This window comes from Gopherus flavomarginatus, chromosome 19, assembly GCF_025201925.1.
Source record: "Gopherus flavomarginatus isolate rGopFla2 chromosome 19, rGopFla2.mat.asm, whole genome shotgun sequence".
NCBI classification, from domain to species: Eukaryota; Metazoa; Chordata; order Testudines; family Testudinidae; genus Gopherus; species Gopherus flavomarginatus.
In genome coordinates, this window is record NC_066635.1 from 5,562,112 (window position 1) to 5,585,583 (window position 23,472).

The 23,472-nt window shown below is 50.2% G+C and overlaps 2 protein-coding genes across 5 annotated transcripts in view; both read right to left on the minus strand.

The window, feature by feature from the left end:
• Nucleotides 1–4,753, minus strand: part of RFFL (ring finger and FYVE like domain containing E3 ubiquitin protein ligase) — a 45,469-nt gene extending 40,716 nt beyond the window's left edge. The window contains exon 1 of one of the 3 annotated variants that reach the window (XM_050928952.1): nt 4,735–4,753. The gene's annotated coding sequence lies outside the window, so the exon portion shown is untranslated. The other 2 variants (XM_050928950.1, XM_050928951.1) reach the window with 2 other exon arrangements.
• Nucleotides 4,754–7,589: 2,836 nt separating this feature from the next.
• Nucleotides 7,590–19,700, minus strand: RAD51D (RAD51 paralog D). Of its 2 annotated transcripts, XM_050928955.1 has the most exons (11): nt 19,596–19,700; nt 18,145–18,302; nt 16,869–16,930; nt 16,161–16,279; nt 15,216–15,297; nt 14,401–14,535; nt 13,759–13,854; nt 13,390–13,480; nt 12,082–12,152; nt 10,453–10,620; nt 7,590–9,392 (listed from the first exon to the last, which is right to left on the minus strand). In XM_050928955.1, exons 2-11 carry the CDS (start codon nt 18,224–18,226, stop codon nt 9,309–9,311), a joined length of 990 nt encoding a protein of 329 aa, XP_050784912.1. In that variant the 5' UTR covers nt 18,227–18,302; nt 19,596–19,700; the 3' UTR covers nt 7,590–9,308. The 2 variants fall into 2 exon arrangements, with proteins under 2 accessions (XP_050784912.1, XP_050784913.1); XM_050928956.1 differs by lacking the exon at nt 14,401–14,535.
• Between the last annotated feature and the right edge of the window lie 3,772 nt (nt 19,701–23,472).

A 23,472-nucleotide genomic window follows, 5' to 3' on the forward strand; every position in this document is an offset into this window, starting at 1 on the left:
GGCACACCAATTCCTATTCGAACGTTAGCCGACATAGGAAGTCAGTGTGGTTTCACCAAAAAAATGAAATCTAATTAGTATTTCAGAGCAAATTGAGAAACTCAAATGCAGTAAATTACTAGCAGCAAAGAATCCTGTGGCACCTTATAGACTAACAGACGTTTTGGAGCATGAGCTTTCGTGGGTGAGCACCCACGAAAGCTCATGCTCCAAAACGTCTGTACCCACGAAAGCTCATGCTCCAAAACGTCTGTTAGTCTATAAGGTGCCACAGGATTCTTTGCTGCTTTTACAGATCCAGACTAACACGGCTACCCCTCTGAGTAAATTACTAGGTACTCAATACATATTGGGAGATACTGACAAGGATGCATCCTGTCTCTAAAAGCAACAATTGTTTCTAAAGACTTGAAAGTCACTAATGCGGAAATGTATCTTCTAGAAAAAAAGGCATGAGAAATTTCCAGGAATTACAGATCGATGAGCCTCACCTCCAGTTTAGAGAAACTGAGTAAGTCTAACCAGGTGCTTAAGAGGAAGGTGTAGGATCCCCACAGTAGACAGCTGTAGGATAGCCTGCCTCAACGTGAGGTTTCACCACGATCTCTACAGAGGCAAGCTTAAGGCCTGAAACATTAGCTTTAATATTCCTTTCAAAATATTTAGGCACTGAACATAAATTTCAATCAGTCCCAGTCCCCAAGGAATTTACAGTCTAGGTCGGGGTGGGCAAACTTTTTGGCCTGAGGGCCACATCTGGGTATGAAAATTGTATGGTCGGCCATGAATGCTCACAGTTACCAGACAATGGGAGCTGTGGGGCCGGTGCTTGGGGCAGGGCAAAGTGTGGAATCCCCTGGCTACCCCTACGCGTAGGAGCCGGAGGGAAGACATGCCGCTGCTTCCGGGAGCCGCACAGAGCCACGCCACGTGGGGAGCAGGGCAAGCCCCAGACCCCACTCCCCCTCAGGAGCTCCAGGGCCAAATTAAAATGTTTGAAGGGCTGGATGTGGCCCCCGAGATGTAGTTTGCGCACCCTTGGTCATTATATGTAAATGAAACCAATAAACTTGGTGGAATGAATTACAAGGCTACTGTATTACAAGTAATCAGTACATCTTTAGCTACAAAAATTAAAAGCATACACTTCCAAAGCCAACAACAAAGACAAGGAATACAGGTTTGAGATGGGGAAGGCAGGAAGGAATTAGATTAACAAAATAAATGCATCTAGCATGTTAACAAGCCCCAGATAGTTTAAAGATATTATTGCATGGCTTTCTGCGTTAAATTTATTTTTAATCCTGCAAGCATAGGAGGAGAGGGTACAGGGACACTCCATTCAAAGGGCGTAACTCTTGTGGAAACCTGAGTTATTCTATTTCACCTCAGTAAAGGCATGAATAAACAAACATTTATCTACAGACATAAATGACAGTGGAAGACAAATTTGCTTTCATTAAAGTCTGATTAATACTGACAGAAGAAATGTCCAAACCCCGCTACTCTATAGTTAGGCAGTTCCCCAATCACTCACAGGATGAGTCCTGAAGCAGCCAGCATTGGCCAGTGTGCTAGACAAGATAATGGATTTAGCTGGATCAATTTGTTTCATTGGACCCAGTTGTTCCATTAAAGCCGGTTACGATTATCCATAGGGCAGCTTGCTGCTATAACCACAAATCCTTCTCACCACCAACACTGTGAACACAGACGTTGTTATAGGGACATAGTATTTTGAATATGAGAGAAGTGAGGGTCTAAAACAGCGGTTCTCAACCCACGGCCCAATCAGCACAGAGCTGTGGCCCATGTGACATTTTCAGGGCCATACAGTAGCATATATTACAGGTGTAGCCAAACTGTGGCTGGAGAGTCACATGTGGCTCTTTTACAGTTAAAGTGCAGCTCCTGGATCCCCCCAGGCACCCCACCCATTTTCCACCTTCAAGACTGGGCAAGGGGGAGCGCAGGGCTTCTGCCCTGCAGTGGTGTGGTGAGACTAGAGGCTTCAGCCCGGGGGGGTGTTTAAGGACTTTAGCCCTAGGGGGGAGCATTGGAACAGAAGTCCCACAGCCCAGCAGACGCTGCCCCACAGGGCAGGTTGTGTGTGTCCTGCGGCTCTCGAACTTCTCAAGATCATCATATGCAGCTCAGAGGGTCAGTTAGTTTGGCCACTCCTGGTATATTGTGTTATGTGTGGATGAGGCCCACCTAACACAGAGAGCTGCACGTGTGACCCACACTGGTAAATAGGCTGAGAACCACTGATCCAGAACGTGCAGGAAATAATATAAAAATATTGTTTAAACACAAATAGCTCACCCCCGCTACTCTTCTGCTAATACTTATATTGGTTCAATTTATTTGGATCTGGCAAAATAAAATGGTACTCGTGAAAATTATGATAGTGAGTAAATTTTAAACAAAACCAAAAAGGATTAATGTAGCCATCTATGCCATATCAATTTGCAGTTAGTACAGTTATTGTAAGAAAAAGAAACCCCACTGCCTTCAAACCTGCAGAAAGATAATCCTAAATAAACAATTACTGTACTTTCCAATCACCAGCATAATGAAAGGGAGTGCTGAAACTGGAGACGTATTTCCCTTAGTCCAGATCCTTATTGATCCAGTCAAGCGAGAAAAACCAAGTGAGTGTAACAACTCAATACACCGTAGCATAATAGTTCTCCAAAGAGAAAATCTAATTAAGAATTGCACAACATGCTCTAGGACATACCGTATACATATTGTGTGAAAAAAGTCAGTGGCAATGCAGAGTCTTAGTAAACAATACATAAATGACACTTCCATAACATCACCTTGCACACTACTAGAATCTGTGAACTGTAAAGCTAAATTCTTCTGGCTAGCTAAGTTCTTATATCATGCTTACCTCTAGAGTCTTGGAGTGCCTTCTGCTATCATAAAGATACATTAGATTAAGATAGATGAACTGTTACGAGGTGCAAGCGTCCTTCCATTAACATTCAAAACATATAAAGTGATTGCACGTGCTCCCTTCCCCCAGAAGTGCCTAATCTGTACAAATTCAGACTGGACTGCGAGTAAATGAGTTTTCAAACTTATTTACAATTAAACATAATAATTAATATTTGTTAGAAGCCTACCTTGACAAGGCATGTCATTACTTCCCCAACAACATAGTCAACACTTTGTCTGGCTTACAGGAAAAAGCCTCTGAATAACCGTGAAACTACCTTTACTTTTCACCGGGCTCACAGATAATGCCTTCCTGCTACATTTCCACCATTACACTTTGTTAAGATAAATATTTAATTTTTGCCTGATTTTGTTTATGGCACAAAAACAGGGAGGGTGTTTCAACTATAAGGGTAAAGTTATTCATTGAGAAATTAGTTTTGGCTCCATTACATCAAGAAAACAGCATCCTGGTGCCACTGGCATTGTACCAAATGAGCACCCTTTGGATGTGATAAAATGCACATGAGAGCAAACAGCTTAGGCAAAATAACAACGCTTGACACTTACACACCACTCCGCTGTCTTATAGCATTTACATAGTAACCAGCTGAGCCGCACAACCCTCTCCCAGGCGGGTCAGTGTCACTGTGGCCACTGAACATACGGGGAAAGCCAGGCACACGGAGAGGAACGGGACTTACCTGCCAGCACTGAAGCCAGGGGTTAGAAACACAGCAGCTCCTAACTCCCAGTCCCACAAGCTCAGGCTTTGCCCACCAGCCTTTGTTAAGGGGCTGCCCAACCCTTCCCCAACCCCTCTGCAGCAAGCCAGCCCCCTTCTCCTGACCCCCGCCCTAGAGAGAACAAAGCCCAATGACCCCCCTACACACACACAACCCCCAAGCCTCTCTCCTGCCGCCCCCCCGCAGCCCCGGACACCCTGTCCCCCGCCTCTCTCCTGCCACCCCCCCAACCCCGGACACCCCGTCCCCCCGCCTCTCCTGCCGCCCCCCCGCAGCCCCGGACACCTCGCCCATCTCCTGCCGCCCCCCCCCAGCCCCGGACACCCCGCCCACCGTCTCTCTCCTGCCGCCCCCCCCCGCAGCTCCGGACACCCCGCCCCTCTCCTGCCGCCCCCCCCCCAGCCCCGGACACCCCGCTCCCCCAAACCCCGGACACTCCGCCCCCCTCCTGCCGCCCCCCCAGCCCCAGGCACCCCGCCTCTCTCCTGCCGCCCCCCCGCAGCCCCGGACACCCCGCCCACCGTCTCTCTCCTGCCGCCCCCCCCCGCAGCTCCGGACACCCCGCCCCTCTCCTGCCGCCCCCCCCCCAGCCCCGGACACCCCGCTCCCCCAAACCCCGGACACTCCGCCCCCCTCCTGCCGCCCCCCCAGCCCCAGGCACCCCGCCTCTCTCCTGCCGCCCCCCCGCAGCCCCGGACACCCCGTCCCCCCGCCTCTCCTGCCGCCCCCCCGCAGCCCCGGACACCCCGCCCATCTCCTGCCGCCCCCCCGCAGCCCCGGACACCCCGCCCACCGTCTCTCTCCTGCCGCCCCCCCCAGCTCCAGGCAACCCGCCCCCCCACCTCTCTCCTGCCGCCCCCCCCAGCCCCAGGCACCCCGCCTCTCTCCTGCCGCCGCCGCCCCGGGCATCCCGCCCCTCACCTGCTTTGCCCCTCGCTCCCGGGAGGGGGGTGTCTCCGGTACGGCCGGGGACGGGGGCGGGCGGCTGCACCGAACCTCCCCCTCCGCCCCGCGCGGCGGCGGCGCTATGACAACTACCCACCCAGGCTGGAGCCAGCCAACGAGACGGGGGCCAGAGCGGCGGAAGCCACAGAGAGGAGGGCTAGAGCGGCCTCTAGGCCCTGCCAGCCGGCGCCGCCACAGCGACCTCTGGTGGGGAGACGGGAGCAGCGCAACTCACGCTGGAAGGCGTGCTGAGACCATCAGGGCGGAAATAACTAGCCCCTGGGAATCCGGTTCGAATCCCGCCCCAGGCAGGGGCGGGTCCTGTCACCTAGGGCAACCAGATAGCCGGTGTGAAAAACCAGGATGGGGGGGTCGGAGGGGGTAGAGTTGCTTATATAAAATAAAGCCCCTAATATTGGGACATCTGGTCACCCTATCCTCACCCCACTACAGAGCCTGGTGCCAGGGTCCCCTCGCCCTGCAAATCCCACCCTTGGGCTCCAGGAGCCCCCAGGCAGGCCCTAGCTGGAGCTTCGTAGCCCTGGGCAGGACCCTGTTTCAGGATCAAAGCTGAATGCCCCCAGGCTCCAAGATCATCCCCCCAGAGCAGGACCTGGCTCTAAGATCCGACTCCCCTGAGCAGTGGGTCATGGATCTGGGTTCAACCCTTTACCCCAAGCAAGAGCTGGCTTAGGGTCTGAACCCCTGCATGGGACTCCACCAGGGGAATAAATCTGAACCCAAGCCCAGCCCTGTGGCGTGGTTCAGAGTCTGACCAGAGTCACAGCTGCGCTTCCTTCTCTTTGATGCAATGAGTTCCATTGAGATTACTGTTTCTGGCTTTTGGGGAGCAATGAGTGAGATCATGCCTACTCTGGGTGCATATTAAATATCCCTGACCACTTTACGGTTTTCCCCTAACTTGCAGCTGTATGCACATATCACAGTGGTGACGTGCTTCTGAGTCCTCCCTGCAGAAAGGTACTGTTAACTACAGGCAAAATAAGCTCACTTGGGAGATATTTGACCATCTTGTTTGCAGTAGCAGCCCCCATCAGATTTGTTTCGGTTGACAGGGATGTCTCAGAAGGCATTTTTCCCTCAGTTTTCAATTTAATCTCCTGCATTTGGAAAACTAGCGAAGGTGCCTTATCTCACTCTGTACAAGGAACACAGTGCATAGTTTGCATTAGAGCAGGGCTGGGTTTGAGCACGGAGATGACAATTAGCCAGATTCTCATAATATTTAGGACACAAGCCATGTTCAACCATGATTTCATTATAAATATTGGGAAAGTAAACTTTGGTAGGAAGTTATGCTTTGGCATACAGCTCTGGCTGCTGAATCCAATACCCTGCCTCTTGCACTGGCCCCTACCTTTCAGCTGAAGGCAAGACCCTGTAATCATAACATCTAGTCCAGTATTCTGCTGTCAGCAGCAGCCTGTGTCTGTTGCTTCAGAGGAAGACATACAACACCAAATAGGCTCGGTACACTGATCCAGGAAGGACATTTCTGCCTGACCCCTTCTGGTGAGCAGCTTATTCCCTGAAGTATAAGGATTGATAGCTTGTAACAGTATAGCTTGGCTTTACGGGGTTTAAGCCTTCTCTCTTTAGCAATTTCCTCCAAACCTTTTGCATCATCGCTCCATGATTGTGAAACATACTCTGAGAAATAGCAGTTGCGTCAAGTTTCTTCTTCAATTCCTTGCTTTCAAATATTTCCATATGTTCTACCCCAGTTGGGTGCATGAGATGAGTCACTTACTGTTATCCATGGTGTGGGGAAGCTGTGAAGTCAAAATATCACAACAGGGCTTGGGGTATTTAGGAGGAGGAGACAGGAAAGGAAGGAGAGAACTCTTCCAATCTCCCCTTACCTTTCTGCCTACTTCTCACTTACCCACTCAAAATAGCCACCCTGACATTTGGAGGTGGTCTTTCATATAGTTCCTCGTGTCCACCCTCCATTCTCCCCCCACCTCCAGCTATACATCCCCTACTTCCCAACCCACTCGTTCCCCACAGTCCACCCTCTCCAGTTGTGGAACCTTCTTCCACTGGCCTTGCTCCTTCTAGATGGAGTTCCCATCCCTCCTCCTTCCCTCCCACCAAGTCACTTCACCTCTGAAGCTTTCCTCTGACTGGCACTGGTGGTGGCTAGAAAGAGAGCACAGTAATTGCCAAGAAACAAATTGGTCTTCGCCCCTGGAGACGTTTCCATCTCTGCCCTAATGACTTGGACCTCCCAGGAAAATGTGAGAGGGAACTGAATCTGAGAAGACTCACAAAGTATGCAGAAGAGAACACACACAAAACGTCATTACAATGAGGTTGAAGTTGCAGGCACGTGTCCATGGTATAATGTTAAGGTTTTCAAAGCCACGTTAGGGCTCCGGATGCCCAATGCCCATCCAAATTGCTTAGGTAGCTTTAAATATCTCTGGCTAAATGCAGGTTACATAAGGTTGAGGTCAGACTAGATGATCTAATAGTCCCTTCTAGTCTTAACCTCGATGGATCTATGATAGCGTCTGGAAATTTTTAGATTTGTTTCCTTTCCTACTCCACATCTCCCAATTTGTACTCCACTTAGGACTCCCAAACTAACTGGATAAAGCAATCGTGCCAGATAGGAGTTTACCTGAAATCTTTATAAATCGGTGCGTAAACACAGCTGGTACCAAAAACATAACAGGTCAGATTGGTAGTGGTGTAAATTGGAACAGCTCCCCTGACTTCAAGGAAGCTGGGGCAATTGACAGCAGCAGAGAATTTGGCCCATTGTATCTCCACCAGACACGCACAATGACTATTTGCACAGAAAAGATTGTTAGACAAAAGTCGGTTTGCAAGCTGTTTGGGATAGGGCTTGTCTTTTTGTGTTCATATAATGTGGGTCCTGGTGCCTGATCAATACAAATAACAATAATTACAAATGGCTTCCAATGATGCTAAACCTATTTTATTTATATCTGATCACATGGTTCTTTGCTACAGGGTTGACTTAGCAACTGTGCTTATTGTTATCTTACACAGCAATGCATATGCATTAAATTGTTGGTTGGCTAAGTTAATGGGACGTGGTGTAGACCTTCTTGTTAAATTATATCCCTGAGAGAATAGAGATCTGGGATTCTCACAAGCACTGTAGCAACACACGGGTGAGTGAAACAAAATCGAATGGTAGCAAAACCCAGACCTGCTGCTGCCTCCTGGGAAATTCTGAAAAACATGCAATTTAGGGCGATTAGATCGAGCTCTCAGATCCATTCTGTGTGTTTCTTTGCCCTTTTCATTACCAGGGACATTTGCCTACAGATAAAAATAGAAGACCTTAAGCCCATGTGTACTCTGGGGAAATTTACAAAAACTCCTTACTGAGTCAAACACCAGCTTGACTGCAGCAGTGCCAGCCCGAATGGAAACCAGGGAATAGACCGAAGCTGGACCTGTTTACATTGCAGCATTAGTGAAAAGCAAGTCTAATCAATGTGATGGCAGAAACAGATCCGGAGACGAGAGCCTTGTCTACACTAATGTTCTCACTGGTGCGAACACTGATTCAGCTAAATCAGGTGGGGGTTTTTCTGTACAATTCCCCGAGTTCAGGCAAGGCTTTAGAGTCTGTCTGTCCTCACTCGAAATCGGGAACGTTTGCAAGCACAGCAGCAGGTGTAGAATAACCTCATTAAAACAAAGTTCCTGTTTTCCAAGCAAAATAGTCCTTATAATAATATTTTTTTAAAAAGTCAAAGGAAGAAAAATACAGGAAGTAATATCAAATACATCAGCCAAAAAGTGCGTAAACACAGGACCAGATCCTCCAGTGCTGTCAATCAGGAGCAACACCCAATTTGCACCAGCTAAGGCTCTGGCCCAAGACACATACCTTTTTCCCGGAGGTAGCAGCAACTCTATATGCAATATACACTAAAATCCAACCGCCCCCACCTACAAACTACCCATGATTACTCTGGGTAGAAAAGATGTGACCATAAAAAGCTCTGGGAACTTATCACTTGGTTTCCCTTTAGCAGCCTGCTACAGAATAAGCAGAGAGGGACCCAGGCCTGAAGGCTGCTGTAGTGATGATCCTATAGAGGTATAACAGGACTAAAACTAATGGCAGCTACCGTAGATGGAATTCCAGCTTCTGAAGGTCTTGATGGTATTCTTTGAGGCCTCCCAGGGACCCTCACTAGAGAGCCAGAGGTTCTGGGATCAGGCAGCAGTTGGCCACGTTACCAACAGTCTGGTGTTTACCCATCAAAGAATTCAGCAAAATTCCCACTGATCCCATGACACCCTGAGACAAGGATTCCCCTGATAATCCACAGAACCCCCAGGACAGGGCCTGTGGTTTTAATGCACTCCAGAAAAGTGCTCCAGCCACACACAGCGTTTGTCTGATTCAAACGCATTCCTCTGAGATCTTCTTGGAACCCCAAACCTCCTTTGTCCAGGATGAGGGAGTTTCTTAATTGGCGAAGACAATAGGAAACAGCCCTTTTTCTATAGTCCTTTCTTCTGGGACTCCAAGCACCTCTCTTGGCCCCCAAGATGGCTTGGTTAACGTGGTCTGGTTCTGCAGTCTTCAGTAATATAAGATGCAAAGGTGCCCATAGTAAAGGCCCTTGCAATCTGCTGTTCACTTTTCACTCTCCATCAGCATCCCTCTCCGGATGCAGCTGGGCTCTCTTCCAGTACCCCACAGCTTCCAATGTCCAACTCCACCTCAATCCCAGTTGGCTGTAAGGGAAGCCAAGAGGAAATTAAGCTCGCATATCTAAGGGCTTGTCTATACCGAGGCATCCAGGGAAGTTAATCCAAACTAACTGAAGGCATGAATTTGAACTGAATTAGTGAAACTATTAAATCCCAGTGTGAACACCCTCATTCAGAATTAAAGTGGCTTTAATGCAGTTTATTATAATTCACTTCCAAAGTGAAATAAGTAAATACACACAGGGATTTAATGTGGTTTCACTGATCCATTTCAAATTCACACATTTAGTTAATTCAGATTAACTTTTCTCTATGTCCCCATGTAGACAAGCCCTAAGAGTCCATAATTAAGGTCACATCTGTACCTACTATCAGCATCACACTGTAAGCTCTTTGGGAACAGGGACTGTCTCTAACTATTTTATTTAGTGTCCAGTACAATATGGCTCTGATTTTGATTTGGGCTTCTCAACACTACTGCAATACAAATACACTAGACAGCAATTTGGCTCAGAAAGGGAAATAGAATATAGGGCCAGATCTTCAGGTGGTATAAATCAACATAGATCCAGTGATTTCAATGGAGTTAGATGGGTTTACACCATCTGAGGGCTTGGCCTGTAGTATCTAATTTGAACCTGCAGTGAGAACAATACAACATAGTCACGCATGTTAGTAACTGACCAGGACATCTGAGTCAATGTTCTTCCTCTTGCAAGTAGTTATATGGGATCTTTAACGACCATGCGTAGTCAGGAGTGTTTTGATGGAACAACTGAGTCAGTGTGACCCAAATCAAAAATGGAGCAACTGATTAATTATGTCCGGAATTATAAAATGGGCCATTTAGAAGCGGGGAAAAAATGCATGCACTTCCACAGTTTATAGCTTGGTTGTATTTTCTTCAAGTCCCCAAAGCTCACCACAGTGTCCTGCCGGTGACTCCTGAATGAAGCCAGAGTTCTTCCATTACTTCCCTAAGGACTCGGACCTTGCCTGGCAACCTCTCTCTGACTTAACCTCAAACCACCTTCTCCACGGCCATCCTCACCATCCCCAGGTGGGCTCTCCAGGAACGTCTCACCTGCCGGGAGGATTTTGTTAAGGAAGCAATGCGGCGGGTGCTAGCTTTCCCCCAAGTGCCTTCTCTGCTCTCCAACAGCACCCGGGTGCTGGGCACAAAACTCCAGGAGCGACCTAGGGCTGGTTTCAGGTGACCGCTGCTGCCGTCTCTGGTCACGTGGTTAGTCACCTAGAATAAAAGAAACCAGGTGATCAGTTCCAACCAATTAGCAGCAATAACTGCTCCTTCTTGCCATGAAACACTGGGACACTTCGGGAGCTAACGGATGCAATCAGCTGCTTCCACTGATTTTGGGTCCTTTCCTTCCTTTGCCCCTTGTCATGACTGCCCATGCTGCCCTTCCAGTGCTAATGAAAGAGGTACTGGGGCTCAAGCAAGTTTTTTTTACTTTAATAACTGACGCGGGAGGCCTGGAGGTGCCGGGACTATGAACTGCCAAGCCTAGAGATGCCAGGGCTCAGGCCTGGCACAAATTAAGCCCTGTGCCCTTCGAAATATCACCCACGGTGTGCAATTTGTGCCTCTCCAGTGGCTATGCCATGTATACAGGTTTACAAATACATTACTGCTTCCAAGCTTATCTTTTAGCTCAAGCAATGCTGGACAAGCTTCCCCAAGCAGGCAGTTCTCCAGTCCACCACAGTCCAAATCCCTGCCTGGCCACCACTTTATATTTTAGAAACAAGAACCTCTACCAGGTCTGTTAGCTCAAATGGGCTCAATTGACTATCCATGCTCTAGCCATTAGAGGGAGACAAAGCACCACAGTGTGTTCACATGGGTAACACAAACTGCTTCGGTAAGACCTGTGCATTGGCTTAAAATGACGTCTGGCCCCAGACTGGCAATGAAGCTAGGAGAGGCCAATGTACAGCTGACTCCCTCATTCCTGGGGACTGCAGTGCCTCACAGGCAGTGAGTTTAACCTTGAATCTATGATGGTTCTTCCCCTCTGCTTCTTTGCTTGCTGCTTTACGGGTGATCAGAGCAACAGCGAAGCCGGATTCTCCCAATACATTTTAATGCCTGCTCCAGTATATTGACTATTCATGATGCTTCTCCACCAGGACCTCCCCATTCGGCACATTGATCAGGGTCATGGCATTCCTCCTAGGAATCAAATCCTCGGTGCAAACGCCCAGCCCCAGAACCGAAGGAGGACAGAGCACGGAGGCCTTTCCAGTCACCATCCGTTTATAAATGCTGTAATGCCCCGTACCTACCCAAAGACAACTGGCTCAAGGGCCACTCTGGTAACTAGCCAGGCACCTAGATTATATAGGAATCTACATCAGTTGTTGCATCAGAGAGCAATGCAAACAGCCCTGTCATCTACCTGTCCTGAACTCTTTCGGGATCCGGGAGCAGAAACAGCCCGTTGGCAGAGTTAATAAAAGCCACAGCTTGCTCAGCTCTGTTCTCGCCAGGCAGTTTGTGGAAGTTTAGCTGCAGTTCAGAGAACTGTCCCAGGCCACTTATGCTTGCAGAGTTGCAGGAGTCCCGTTGCCTGCTCCTGTGCAGCTTTGAACAGGTTCACCTCTGTTATAATTCTCTGCCCCCAAATTCTTTTCAACTCCGGGTCCCCTGCTCCCAGCCCAGGAGGAGCAAGGCAAAGACCAACAAACTCACCACCACAGCCATGCTAAGTTCTCTGGCGAGTGTCTTCAGTTCCCTGGCCAGCTGCATCATGAGGGCCAAGCCTGTGGATGACGATACAACAGCATTTCAGGGCTTGCTTCCACTGACAGTTTCTTCGAGACCTAGGACCCTCTCCTGAGAGAATGAATCTGGCGCAGTTCCCTCAGTCCTCCGCACTCCCACCCAGGCAGATGACCCTGATATATTATGTGAACTTACTGCAGTTAACACATGCTTATTTGTCAGTCCCTGGATAGTTCTCGTATCCAGGGAACAAACCTAGCATAGGCAGCAGCAGCTCCATCTTTCCCTCCTCCACCCCCACCACACACCCCATTAACAGGCACCACCCCTGAACCAGGAGGACCAGAGCTAGAATAATATCACCACCTAGCTCTTCAACAGTGCTTCTCATCAACAGATCTCAAAGTGCATTACAAAGGAGGGCAGTAGTAATATCCCCATTTTACAGACAGGGAAACTAAGGAGGAAAGCAACTTGTGCAAGGTCATCCCATAAGCCAGATGGAGAGCCAGGAATAGAACTCCCCTGAGTCCCAGTCGAGTGCTTTATCCACTAGGCCACAATGCCTTCCGATGACCCATTCAACCCTTTGCCTCTCTGCTGAGACTGCCACCCGGCCCTAATTGTGATGGTGACCAGCGTGCACATTTGTCCTCTAGAAACCGGACTGCGAGTCTCCTGCTTGTTTCAGGCCATGACATTTTCCCCACTGACTGGCAATGGAATCCCTCACTTTCAGGCACAATCAAATGCAACCCAAGTCAGTAGTGACTAGAAGTTACACTCTGGCCTATGTGAAGCGTTTTACCAGTAGCTGTCCAGTTCCAGGATCAATCCAGTCCCCCAACCCCAGCTTACTAGAAATCAGTGACAAAAATCTGTGGAGGTTCCAACAGCCCCACAAAATTCTGACGAGTAAGAAATCAGCTAGGTGTTCAAGCTTATCTGGGAGGGCGCGAACAAGGGGGTAGCTGAATGGTACATTTTTAGGTGGTCTCCAGCACTGTTATATAACCCCACACCGCCCTGGAATAAAAAACAACAACAACATTTTCCTCTCCCCATTCCACGTGTCATGGGAGCTCAGGGATCAGACTATACTGGGGATCATCGACAGCACAGAAAACCAGCTGGAAATGTTGCAGGTAATTAGCGAGATCCAGAAGAAATACTGGAATTGTCTGTCCCCACCATGGGTAGCTCAGTGTTTCTTTGCTGCAGAGACCTAGTTTCGAATCCTCGAACCATGCTCGCTCCGCAGCGCCCCTCACTCACCCTCCGCCTGCCTGCCTCCGAGGAGCGGGCAAATCACAGCTGAGACGGAGTCAACCACCAGCACCTTCACCGGTCCCAAGGAGCTCAGGACCTGGGAGCGAAGCACAGAGTGTGTGAGGGCAACACACAGGGCACCAAGTGCCATGCAGAGTGGCACCAGTACAGCTTATGCCAGCACAAGATGCGTGGCCACCAGGATGAAGAGATCAGAGTGCTGAAAAAGCCTGGAAATCCTGATGTCAACAGAACAGTCCGCCCAATCCTGCACGTTTGGACTCAAGTGAGCAGCCCCACGGCTTCCCAGGATCGGGCCACCGCTCTGACTGGGTGGAACTTTACACAATCACAGCGAGAGACCCAGAGCCCCACCTGCTGGGACACGCTGCACCGGAGCTCCTGTAACACATCCAGCATTTTATAGACATCGAACACCCGGGCCACCTGAATCCTCTGCAGAGCCTCCACCTGCAGGGAGAGGAGAGCAAAAGCATCACGCAGAGACAGCTCATTCAGACCCAGCCTCACCCTCTCCAAGAACCGCACCATCATCCAAACCCAAACAAGACCTTTCAAAGTCCAGGTGGCTACAATATGTTCGAACTTGCTGCCCAGCATTCCCAGCCAACACGTCTACAAGCATCTTTCATCCCAAGGTCCTCATCCCTGCCCACTGCCCCCATGTAGCAGTGCCATTATCCCCACTTTACAGGTGAGAAAACTGAGGCACAGAATAATTAAGGCCAATGTTTGGCAGCTTAAATCTATAACAAGGGACCTGAATAGGTGGCCTGATTCTCAGGAGGTGCTGGGCACCCAGAGAAAGGAAGGTTTGGTGCTCACAGAGGGAGCCAGGGGAAGCCCAAGATGACTGAAGGCTGGAGCACGGATTCCTGGGTATCCGCCCTGCTGGTTCAGGGGCAGGCCACTGTCAGCGACAGCAGCCAAGGAATCACTAGCTCCGCCGCTCTTAACGCTGGAAGCAGTCGGGGTCAGTGATGCAGACACACTTACCTGCTCCTCTTCATCCCCTGTCCTGGTCTGAGCCAGCTGGAGAAGGCGAGAGGCCGTGAACCCGCCTGTGGAGTCGACGTAGAGGACATTCTGCTTGAGGTCATGGGACGTGCTCACGGCTATGCTGAGGCACACCTAGGAGGGAGAGCGCGTGGCTGGATCTCACCCCATTGCAGCCGTCCTTCCTAGCGGAGCGGCTTGTTTTCACACTGAATCCAGCACGCTACACCTGAATCAAGCTAGGGAGCAGGCTCGCTGTCAGCAAATCACTGTCACGCAGTCACACAGTGATGGGACAGCGGAGCCACCAGGGCCCTTCACCTCTGCTAGCAGGGAGATTGACACAGGCCTCAGCAGACAGATCCAGGCCTTTGACTCCACCAGGGCAGCTGCCATGTGCTCTAGGTAAAGCCTGGTTCACAGCTCACAGCCCCATATTTCACACATGGTGCATGATGAGTCAGTTTAACGCATCTCCTTCTTTGGGCTAGTAGCTGAAGAAGATCAGTGGCCACAGGGGGTAGGATGAGTCTGGATTCTTGCCAGATGTCTGGCAACAGCTGTTTATTGGTCTTCAATTGTTCTAAATACCCCCCCCCAGTTAGCACCCCAATGAGCACAGTATCAACCATCAAACAATGAAAGATGGAATAACACATGAGGCCCGAGCTCCCTCTTCCCTGTGGATGCAGAATGTGCCACAGCGGATGGGGTGTAGGGTGCTGTCACCTTAAATAACTAGGGGAGGAGGAGGAAGAGGAGGAGGAGGAGGAGGAATTATAACATCTGCTCTGTTAGGCCCCGGAACAGCCTACCTGTGTCTTGCCACTGCCAGGTGCTCCTGTGAGCTCGGTCACTTCCCCAGTGTACAGGCCAGAGTCCAGCAGCCTATCCAAGCTAAAAGGAGAAAGAGAATCAACAAAGAGAATCAATCCTGAGCTAATGAAGGCTGGAAATCAGCAGCCTCTGGGTACCTGTGTCTCAGATATACTCACCCAGCACATCCACATCCCCACAGACTCTCCCCCCTTCCTCTCACTCCTCTTTCTGTTTCTGGCAAGGGAGCTAAAATGACAGCAGGGCAGGTATAGGAACGGAGTCCTGAACAGGGAATGCCTTTGCCTTGTTGGCAGCTCTGGAGGTTTGAATGCAGCACGAAGGCGACAGGTGGGCTTCTCTGAGAGGTCGCACTTGATTATTATAACCAGTAGGGAAGGGGAAAGGGAGAGTGGTTGATACCAAGTATCGAACTGTTAATTTCTATCTCTGGTCCTCACGCTCAGGGCCATCATGACTCAGTGCTGTTCTGGCAGCAGTAACCATCCTTAATGGCTCAAATTGCCACCTGTGCAAATGCTTATAACGTTATGCAAGCGAATGGGATAAAAATCTCTGGCAAGGATGCAGCAGCTGTGCACGTGCATAGGGAGATGAATACAATGGGGCGTCAGAGCAAGGGTCAACTGCAGGAGTGTAGGCTGGTGGCTTGAAATAGGTGACTAGTGCTAACATGCTAATGCTGTGAACTGGCAAAGCAGAATCTCTATCCACTCAAGAGGCAGCCCTGCTGCCAGCTCAGTCCCTGCAGGAAGGGAATCCTGACAGATACCGTGTCCGCTCAGATCTCAGCCGAGCGGCTGGAGCTGTCTCCAGGTTGAAGCTTAAAATCCAACTTGGCTTCTGGCGACAGAGGGTGGGGAAGGGAAGAACTATTCAGATTTAACCCTTGCCCCTCTTCCCTTCGCGTGTGACGTCCTCACCTCCGGCTCCCTGTGGACAGGATGGCCGTGGAGCTCTTGAGTTCCTCGTAGAGATCCGCCCCATTGACAGGAAAGGCTGAAAACTGTGCCAGCAACACACGTCTCACGGCGACCAGGGCCTGTGTGGACAGACGGCCATCCCCAAATGGGACACTGAAGAATTCGGAGAGAGCTTTGAGGCATGGACCATCTTTGTTCTGGGTTTGTCCTGCGCGTTGTGGGCCATGACTGGGGCTGCTAGGGAGGTTTTTCGCCTTCCTCTGCAGCATGGGGCACGGGTCACTTGCTGGAGGATTCTCTGCACCTTGAGGTCTTCAAACCACAATTTGAGGACTTCAATAGCTCAGACATAGGTTAGGGGTTTGTTACAGGAGTGGGTGGGTGAGATTCTGTGGCCTGCGTTGTGCAGGAGGTCAGACTAGATGATCATAATGGTCCCTTCTGACCTTAAAGTCTATGAGACTACCTCAGTACAAAGCATGACAACTTCCCCAGAGAAGGAGCCTTTGCAGACAGACAGAAGGCCCTAAGGAACATTGGGTCAGATCTACAACACCCAGCAGACAGACTGATGCGTCGTCAGCCCAGTTGTGCATTAGGGTGAGGTCTCTGCAGGCAGACGACCCACATCAAAGCATTTGGCTAAACCTGGCTCTCTCTGGCTTTAGCTCCCAGATTAAACATCAGCACCAAGGAATCTCTTCTCACCTTGTAGGACAGGGAGCACTTCCGGGCAACTTCCTCCAGGTCCGAGGAGACGAGGTCCACCACTGCAAGTAACGTTCAGAGATAAGCAGCTGGAGGCCAAAATGTAACAGCCCTGGAATGCCAGAGAACTCCTCAGATATCACACATGGTGACACTACTCTCCCATATCCTCCCAGAGCCAGAAGACAAGAGCCAAATCCAGCTTTGGGCAGTGAGATCTAACATGCAGCTGTACACACACACAGACACCGAGCTGTGTTATCGGAGCTCAGCCCCATGGCTAGCAGGACTCCCTGAGCAGTGGTGAATCAAAGGAACGCTCATTGAAGGTGTCACAGGGCTAGTCTGAGACCCGTTCACTCCTGGGTGTGCAAAGGAGCACAGAGTGTAAAGTGAACGGCCTTTGGGGCTTATCAATCACGCACCGGCAAACCCACAGCACCATCGTGGTCAGCTGCCCAGGAGCGGCGCGGGACTGCAACAGCAGGGAGCGCGACACGGCAGGATCCCAGTGCATTAGCAGAGTGGCATGGAAGCCCAAGATGGGACCAGCAGATCACGCCTAAGTGCAGCATTTCAGTGTCCCTGCAGTGTGGAGAGGCCCAGCGGACAACGCGTGGCATAAAATATACAAGTTGTGCCAAGTGCCAAAATGCTATGGTGCTGGACACAACGCCACAGCCTTAGGGCACAACTCCACAGCAATGCAATGTGTGACTGCAGCACACGTGGACACACTTGAGCTAGCACAGAGCTCGCAAGCGCCGCTAACTGGAGCAATGAAGCCACGGCACGCTGGACACACTGCCCAGGCCTTACACACCCGCTTGGGACCCCGCGGATGTTCTCGGGCGGCCACGGCGTCACTGCTAGCGTTACTCAAGCTGGCTAGGTCAAATCTATGTCTCTGTGTGCTGCATTCCCACTTGCAGCGCAGACGTAGCCTTAGATACAGAGATGGCAGCCAGACCCCACCACGGAGCTGTGTCTGGCTCTTAACAGGCCAGGGCTTCAGGTACGTCCCCCTCCCACTGCTGAGGAAGGCATGAACCCCATCTCCTACCCTAACCTGCTCCAGTGAGAGAGCAGAGTCCAGTAGGAGGATCTGGGAATGCTCCTTGAGTGCAATACTGAGCTCCCAGCCAGTCCCACCCGTCGGTGCAGGAGCATGGCCCCACAGCACAGGCCAGCGGGCACGAGAGCTCTGTGCCCTCCCCTGACAACTTCCCGGAGTTCGCCCAGATCCTAGTGCTGAGACCCCGGGATGCCCCTTTACCTGTCACGATGCCGTTGGCTTTCAGAAACTGGATCATCTCTGCTGTGAGGCCGGGGCAGAGGCCTGCTCGGAGTATCACCATGTCCCTGTGACAGCCCCTGCAGGGAAGGGGCCAGGATCTGTATGTGGGAAGGCTGACCGCCACGCAGTCCTGCTCCCTGCGCAAGAGAGAAGAGGGTGGGTCTGTTATTCCGAGGACATGGAAACACCACTGCCCTTCACTCTCTGCACCACCACCTGCGTCTTGGTTGCAGCTCCGTGAACAAAGCCATGGCCAAGTCCCGCGGCCAGCACTGTGAACGAGGACCATTGCAGGGCTCGCCCTGCTGCCCTGCACACCAGGGAGCGTCTCTCGGGATCCGGGATGGAAGAAATCTGAACGACAAGTTTGTGTAGCCCTCCGCTAGCTCACAGCACTTCCTGGATCCTGCAGCTGCAGGTCACTACCAGGGTCATGCACAATTATTATTTACTGCTCATCTTGTGCTAGCACCTGGAGGCGTTCATGAGGGATCCAGTGTGCTAGGCGCTGGACACACACAATGAAAAACCAGTCCTTGCTCCATCTTTTCCAGAGGAGCGAGGTCTACAAGCCCTTTGCGCTGGTCCCGGCATCTTTTCTTTAACACAGTCATGGCCGGGAGTTTGGCAGGGTGGAAATCAGAGAGCCTGCACCCAGCTCTGACATTGCTAGCGAGGAACATGCATGCACGACATCCCCAAGCCGTTTGCCAGGCCATGGCAGGATCGTTGTGACTGCAGGGGGATCTCAGGCCTGGCTGCAGGGAAACAAGCAGTCCTGGGGAACCTTATTCCTACTGTGTAGCACTAACCAGCATGCAAATAATGGAGAATCCCAGGAGACCCCTTCCCGGAGCACCCAGCGGAGCAGGCAGAAGAACACGACCCCGAACAGGGGCATCGCTCCATTCCTGTCCAGCCGCTCTCCTGACACACACATGGGGCAGCCTGTCCCACCTCGCTTCCAGGGCAGGACCCGGAATAAGGAACAGATGTAGGGCAGGGCTAGCAAACCTGGCACCCCCGCCCCCCACCCCGAGGACAGGGCAGCCCCACAGCGAAAGGAGATGGGAACCAGCTCAGCCCCAGAACAGCTGCAGAGCAACCGGCCGCTAGCACGCTCAGCCCTGAGCAGAGAGCGACCAGAGGTCCCGATTTCAGAGGGCCGGTCCCGGTTGTCGGCCTTTGTCTTATATAGGCACCTATTGCCCCTCCTCTACCCCGTCCCAATTGGTCCCACTTGCTCTCTGCGCATCCCCGGGAACCAGAGCTTAATCTGTGCCAGGGCTGAGTCCCGGCACCCCTGGGCTTGCTGCCTCAGTTATGAATGGAAAAACCTTGCTTGGGCCCCTGCACCGCTTGCATTACAAGCGAAGTTCTCCCCGTCTGACCCACCCGCCCCCCGTGCTCCCCCGGCAGGCACCGCTCACCTGCAAACACCATGCCCCACCCCAGCTCCGCTCCCCAAGGCTGCCTCTGCCTCCACTTCCTGCTGCTCTGCCGGGTTCAGAGAGCAAACAGCGATGCCAGGCTCAGCCCAGCTGTCTATCTCCACCTGCTGGCTGCCTGGGGAGGAGGAGGGAAATGGCAGCAGAAGCAGGAAAACACCACCCACGTGTGCTTTCCTGAACCCGGGCCCTGGTCCCTCCCTTTGCGGCAACTTTGAAATCATTCTAGAATAACAAACGTTTTGCACTTCTATAGCCCCTGCCTTCCCAGATCTCAAAGCAATCATATTAGAATCAGTAGGGTGACCAGACAGCAAGTGTGAAAAATCAGGATGGGGGCAGGAGGGTAATAGGAGCTTATATAAGAAAAAGACCCCAAAATCAGAACTGGCCCTATAAAATTGGGACATCTGGTCATCCTATGAGCAACTGATAACCCCTAAGGTGACAGTGGCTTTCACCCTACAGTCAGATCCACACAGGAGGGATCTCTCAGTAGGATCGAGGCCTATCATAACTGAAATAAGTTAGCAACAGATCCCCCACCGCCTTTCTCTTTTGTCAGTTGTTTACTTTGGCAGCACATCATACAGCCCTTGTCATTGCTTCTCTGTATAGTCAGTTGGACCCCACACCTGCAAGGATCTTCTGTGCACACAGGCAGGTCGGCTACCTGAGTTAACCCCCCACCCTGCAGGTGTTTAACTTCATTCACACGGGCAGCCTCCTGTGAGCAGACTTTAATTGTTTGGCCCAGACCCTCAGAGATATTTAGGCTCCTAACTCCCATTGAAATGTAGACCCCGAAATGCCCATTGATTTCAACTGAAGTTGGGAGCCTGAATATCTCTGAAAGGCTGGGTCTTTCTTCCTTGCTGAAATGCCCCTCACTGAGAAAGCAGGAAAAAAAACCCCTTTCCTCACTGTTTTTAATAGCAATTTGTAAAAAATTAAAAAGACACCAGGGCCCCTGTTAGAAGCAAACACTGGTTAACAATAATACCCCTGGGCATGCATACAAGGCATAGGTATCTTCAGATCACAGTTCACTAACCAGCTTGCTGTAGAAATCCCTTGTCAATGACCCAGAACTGCTCTGAATCTTATATATGACTTAAAAGCACCACAACTTTACTAGGGCTCAGCAAGACAACTGCAGAAGGTGGGGTGGGGGGAAAATCCAAGCCTACTCCCAGCTGGGATGCATTTCTAATCAGCTGCTTTGTGGAAGGATGTGGCTCTCTTGCTGGCCAGATTTAGCACAGGTGATTGCCATTCAGTGCCTCCCCCCTATCTATAAATAGTGGGAAGGGGGAAGTTGGGGAGTGGATTGATTGCTAAAATAGCAGATGCTGCTAATGTTTGGGGAAGGGATAGTTGGGGAAGAAGGTTGGTGCTGAGAGGGGAAAATTTTGAAGAGGAGCAGCAGCAAATATTAATGAAGTAGAGTAATATTGAGATTAGCTAGAAAATAGAGCCAGGCTTAGAACTGAAAAGCAAGATATACTAGGCTGCTGCTTTTTCTGGATGAGTGTTACTAGGCTCTGTCTCTCTCTTTCTGGACTGATCCCTGTTAGGAGCAAAGAGTCATTCTTCTAGAGGCTTGTATCAAGTGAACAAGGGATGCAAGTTGGAGCTCTTGCTTTTTTTTTTTTTTTTTTTTCTTCTCTTGCATAAACTGCTAGCTAGGAGGGGTTCTTGAAATGCAACTCTCTGTGAGGGTCTCTAGGAAACAGTAGATACAAGCTGCATACAAAGGCAGCAGAAAGGAAACCTCTTAAATAGCCACTGCAAGGGAGCAGGCAACTCAAATGTGATCAGAATGCAAGTTACTTTTACTGATGTTGCTCCTTCAGATAAGGACTTGTAGCTTTAAACAAGTCTGTGGTCTTTTTAGTGTTCATGTTAAAATTACTCCAGCAGCTTGAGGTAGCATATCTAAAAGGCTGGGTCTGCAGAGTTTTGGCTCTGAGCGCTGCACCTTAATAGCCACCTGAAGCAAAGTAGCTAAAGTCCTTGATAAGGATCCTGAGGTAGAAGTAACCAAAATGTTCTTTGGGGTATATTGAAGCAATGTTTGATTTCTGGGCTCAGTTCAGTTAATAGTTCTCTACAAACATGCAGCAATCACTAGCTAATATTGCAGGTTCTCTAGAGACTTTAAATACTACCACAGCGTCAGAATGAGTAAAGCTTGCTGCTGAAGTACTTCGGTACAAATTTTTGATCTAATATTCCCATCCTTGAGTCCACTAAGGATGGAGTGTATAATCCACAAAGCAAGGAAGGGATACTTTTCCTGTGCCAAACTGGCTCTGACATACTAACCCAGGACTGATTCTCTGAAAAGCAGGCAGGCTTCTGGACTATGGGAGTGAAATGAAAGTGTCAATTTCAGATCTGTTTAATGGCTGTCTTAACTACAGTCTGAGTTAGCTTCTGAATGAATCTCCCTTTCTCTAGTTCCATGGGGACAAGTAGTCTTAAAGAACTGACTGCTTTCTTGGAAACAGATTCCCAACCAGTGGAACGAACTGCCACAGGATCCAAGGTCTAATACAAATTTTCCCCATCTTCCACCCTAAGGCTAAGGAGTTTTTGACCTGGTTTTCTCCACCAATACCAAACACAGCACTCTGTACACTAGTGCAAATACAAAACAAAGCACTCCCCTGCACTCACTTCTCCCCTAGGGGGGAGAAGAGCAAACACCTGAGATGTTAGTCCCTCTGCTTAATGCGTGACTGGAAGATGGTCAGATACCATGGTAATGTGCCTGGTATAGAATCCTACATGGACTATAACAAAGCAGGGTTATTTCCTTAGTGCCGCTTTGGAAATAGCTGGCGGTTAGCTCTGCTACTCTGTTTAATGTGAAGAAGTCAACTCTCACATTCTGTATTGTGCTTAAAGGGCTAGTAAGTTACCTTGCTAAACGCTGCTCTCCCCAGATCCTGCTTACGACACACAGCTCTATTCAAACTTGTTCTTCGAAGGTACTCAAACCTGGGAATATTGCAGAACTGCGCTGTAAACTGTGTAGCTAGGACTAGAAATAAGCATAGCCCCTTTAGCAGTCTGTCTTGTCACGACGAGGTGAGACACTGGAATCCCAGCTCCCTACAGAGAGTGCTGACGAAGAGCAGACTGTCTCCGTCGTATGTTTACCAGACAGCAAGTGTGAAAAATTGAGATGGGGGGGGGGAGTAATGGGACCCTGTATAAGAAAAAGACCCAAAAATCAGGACTGTCCCTATAAAATTGGAACATCTGGTCACCCTACTCCGTCGGATCCTCTAAACTGGTAGCCCTGACTTGAAGAAATGGCAAATCTGAGGCCTACCTCACTGAAACTAAACATGGGCATTTTCTGATGCATGCCAGAAAAAGTGGAGTTTAAACTGGTCCGGCTCTCCCTCCTGGATGCTCACCAGGTTACTGTGCACGGTCTCTGCTTCTGGCACACTCCAAACTTTCTGGTATCCCTCATGGGCTGTGGGGTCCCCACTTCCAAACCTTAACCCCTAGACCAGTGGTGAACACCTCACAAGCCTAAGCGCACCCTTCTTGGCACTCCTTGTGGGCATTCTAGTAGATAGTCATCCTCTCTGAGCAATGCGTGACTGCTGAAGTAAACAGACTTTGCAAAAGGATTTCTAGAACAATCGCACTGCTCTGCAGAGAGTACAAGAGATGCAGATCTGTGCAAAAGCAAACACCTGAGTCCCTGCCTCAGTTTCTTCGCCACTCAAGTTCTTTGGGACTTGATCAGTGCTGGTTCTGGGAGACCAGGATCACCTTGCCCTTTCCTCCTTGGTCTCTTCTTCCCCTCTGAAATGAGCAGTGAGAAGTTCTGAGA